General features: G+C 36.6%; 1 protein-coding gene across 1 annotated transcript; it reads right to left on the bottom strand.

Annotated features, from left to right (window-relative positions):
• Positions 1–438: 438 nt before the first annotated feature.
• Positions 439–1377, bottom strand: LOC102906692 (olfactory receptor 6C3-like). Its single transcript, XM_006996154.3, has one exon. The coding sequence runs from the start codon at positions 1375–1377 to the stop codon at positions 439–441; it is 939 nt and encodes a 312-aa protein (XP_006996216.1).
• Between the last annotated feature and the right edge of the window lie 207 nt (positions 1378–1584).

Below are 1584 nucleotides of genomic sequence, written 5' to 3'. Positions count from 1 at the left end.
TATGAATGTCTATCAACTGTGCCATAACATTTTACACTAATTTCCCCAAGTCCTCTAGAATGGAATGTTTAAATGCAGAGAAAATGTTAAATAATACCTACACAGGTTTAATGAAAAACATAAAATAGTAACTTTCAAATTAAAATGAAAGTTGAGGGAATAAACAGGTGGGACAGGCATTAAAAGAGCTAGCTGTTCTTTCCAAGTACACCAGTGCAATTCCCAGTATCCACTTCCAAGGAACCCAATGCCCTCCTCTGGTCTCGGTGGGTATGAATTTTGCAATACATACACAGAAGTGTACACCGGTATACATGAGATAAAACACCCACACACCCAAAATACTTTTTTTAAAAAGCTGAAACTGATGAGCTCATAATATAAAATTCCAATCTTCCTTTTTGAGGGGTATAATGATATTCAGGTTAACCTGTGCTTTCATTTGTTTTTATGAAACATCACTTTACTAATCAAATCTTTGAAGGCTTGTTTTACTTGTTGATTTCTCAATGTGTAAATAAAAGGGTTCAACATGGGAGCAATTGAAGTGTTGAGAACAGCCACACCTTTGGTCAGTGATGCCCTTTCATTGGCAGAAGGTTTGATATACATGAAAATGCAGCTTCCATAAGAGATGGAGATGACAATCATGTGAGAGGAACAGGTGGAGAAAGCCTTTTTCCTCTGACTGGCAGATGGGAACCTCAGAATGGTGCTGATGATGCAGATGTACGACAGGATAACTAGAGCCAATGTGAACAGCAGAGTGATGGAGGCAACATAAAGGCCAAATGCCTCTAAAAGCCTTGTATCTGAGCATGAGAGCTGTAAGATGGGGAAGTAGTCACAGGAGAAATGATCAATGACATTTGAAGCACAAAAATCTAACTTGAGGACCAGTATGACTAATGGGAAGATGAACAGAAATCCTCCCAGCCATGCTGTGAGGACAAGAAGGGTGCAAACTTTCTGGTTCATGATGGTGGTGTAATGCAATGGTTTGCAGATGGCGACATAGCGATCATAAGACATAGCAGTTAGAAGAAAGAACTCAGAAACACCCATGGAAATGAAGAAAAATAACTGAGCCAAACAGTTGTTATAGGAAATAGTCTTGACTTTAGTAATTATTGACCCCAAAAATCTAGGGATGGAAACACTGGTGAACATAATTTCTAAGAAGGAGAAATTCTGGAGGAAGAAATACATAGGAGTCTTTAACTGAGCATGTAGCAAGGTAAGTGTGATGATGCTTAGGTTTCCACAGACACTTAATATATAAGCTATGAATAAAAAAATGAAAATTACAACCTGAAGTTCTGGTGAGTCTGATATGCCCAAGAGCACAAACTCAGTAATCATAGAGTAGTTTCTCATACTGATTTTAGTCCATAGAATCTATTGATAAAAAAAAGAAATTCAAGTGTAAATTCAATGTAAAAGAAACAAATGTTTAAATATTGAAATTATTATATCCAGTGAAATAAAGCCATAGAGCACTTCCAATAAGATTGTCTAATATCTGCTCATTCCTCTTTAACAAAAACATCTTCTTGAAAGGAAGTATTTTTGTAAATGGGAGTT

Source organism: Peromyscus maniculatus, chromosome 18 (assembly GCF_049852395.1).
Source record: "Peromyscus maniculatus bairdii isolate BWxNUB_F1_BW_parent chromosome 18, HU_Pman_BW_mat_3.1, whole genome shotgun sequence".
Lineage (NCBI taxonomy): Eukaryota > Metazoa > Chordata > Mammalia > Rodentia > Cricetidae > Peromyscus > Peromyscus maniculatus.
This window is presented reverse-complemented; position numbering and strand designations above follow the sequence as displayed.